We start from the raw sequence: 1,258 nt of genomic DNA on the forward strand, positions 1-1,258 counted from the left end.
CGGTGTGGGGGGTTCTGGGGGGGTCCCGGGTGGGTTTGGGGGTTGGGTCACGAGAAAAAAAAACCCCAAATTTTTTAATAGTTACAAAAAATTTAATTATTGCAAAAAAAAATCAACACCGAGGTGGGACCCGGGCCCGGGACACGGCCGGGGGGGACCCCCGAGTGTCCCCAGCCCCGGGGCCACCAACGGCCCTGGCACCGAGCCCGGGGTCACCCCGGTGTCCCCAACACCGGGGCCGCCGTCCCTCCGTGTCACTGTCCTCGGCCACCGTCTGTCCCCGCGGTGACCCCGGCTCAGGACGTGTCCCCACGGTGGTCCCGCGGTGTCCTCGGGATGTCCCCAAGGTGTCCCCTGGCTCAGGACATGTCCCCATGGTGGTCCCGTGGTGTCCCCGCGGTGTCCCTGTGGTGTCCTCAGGGTGTCCCCAGGCTCAGGACACGTCCTCAGGATGTCCCCAAGGTGTCCCCTGGCTCAGGAGGTGTCCCCGTGCTGTCCCCGTGCTGTCCCCACGGTGTCCTCAGGATGTCCCTGTGGTGTCCCCACGGTGTCCCCGTGCTGTCCCCAAGGTGTCCTCAGGATGTCCCCGCGGTGTCCCCGTGCTGTCCCCACGGTGTCCTCAGGATGTCCCCGCGGTGTCCCCGTGCTGTCCCCGCTGTCCCCCTCGGCGCTGCCGCTGCAGGAACGGCCGCCGGGACCGTGACGGTGCTGGCCCAGCTCGCGGTGCTGGCCCCAACTGCCCTGGTGGCCCTGGTGGCCCACCTGTCCGTGTCACTGGCCCTGCTGGCTCTCCTGGCCATGGTGGCCCACCTCGCTGTGGCGTTGGCCCTGCTGGCCGTGGTGGCCCTCCTGTCCCTGCAGCCCGTGCGTTCTGCGGTGCTGCTGCTGTCCCCTCTGCTGTCCCCTCTGCTGTCCCCCCTGTTGCCCGTGCGCGCTGCGGTGCCGCTGCAGGTGTCCGTGTCCCTGTCCCTGTCCCTGCTGTCCCTCCTGTCCCTGCAGGTGTCCCTGCTGTCCCTGTCCCCTCTCCTGTCTGTGCATGCCGCGGTGGCGCTGCAGGTGTTCTCGCTGTCCCTGCAGGTGTCCCTCCTGTCCCTGTCCCCGTCCCTGTCCCTGTCCCCGGTCCCGGTGCGTGCCGCGGTGGCGCTGCAGGTGTCCCTGCTGTCCCTCCTGTCCCTGCAGGTGTCTCTGCTGTCCCCGCTGTCCCTGTCCCTGTCCCCTCTCCTGTCCGTGGGTGCCGCGGTGGCGCTGCAGGTGTCCC

At 68.8% G+C, this 1,258-nt stretch overlaps 1 protein-coding gene across 1 annotated transcript in view; it reads right to left on the reverse strand.

Moving 5' to 3' along the window:
- Nucleotides 1-376, reverse strand: part of LOC121351277 (translation initiation factor IF-2-like) — a 2,989-nt gene extending 2,613 nt beyond the window's left edge. The window contains exon 1 of the mRNA XM_041463275.1: nucleotides 259-376. Coding sequence (XP_041319209.1) covers nucleotides 259-376 — 118 coding nt within the window. The remainder of the gene's footprint in view (nucleotides 1-258) is intronic.
- Between the last annotated feature and the right edge of the window lie 882 nt (nucleotides 377-1,258).

Source organism: Pyrgilauda ruficollis, unplaced genomic scaffold (genome assembly GCF_017590135.1).
Source record: "Pyrgilauda ruficollis isolate IOZ18807 unplaced genomic scaffold, ASM1759013v1 scaffold1637, whole genome shotgun sequence".
Lineage (NCBI taxonomy): Eukaryota > Metazoa > Chordata > Aves > Passeriformes > Passeridae > Pyrgilauda > Pyrgilauda ruficollis.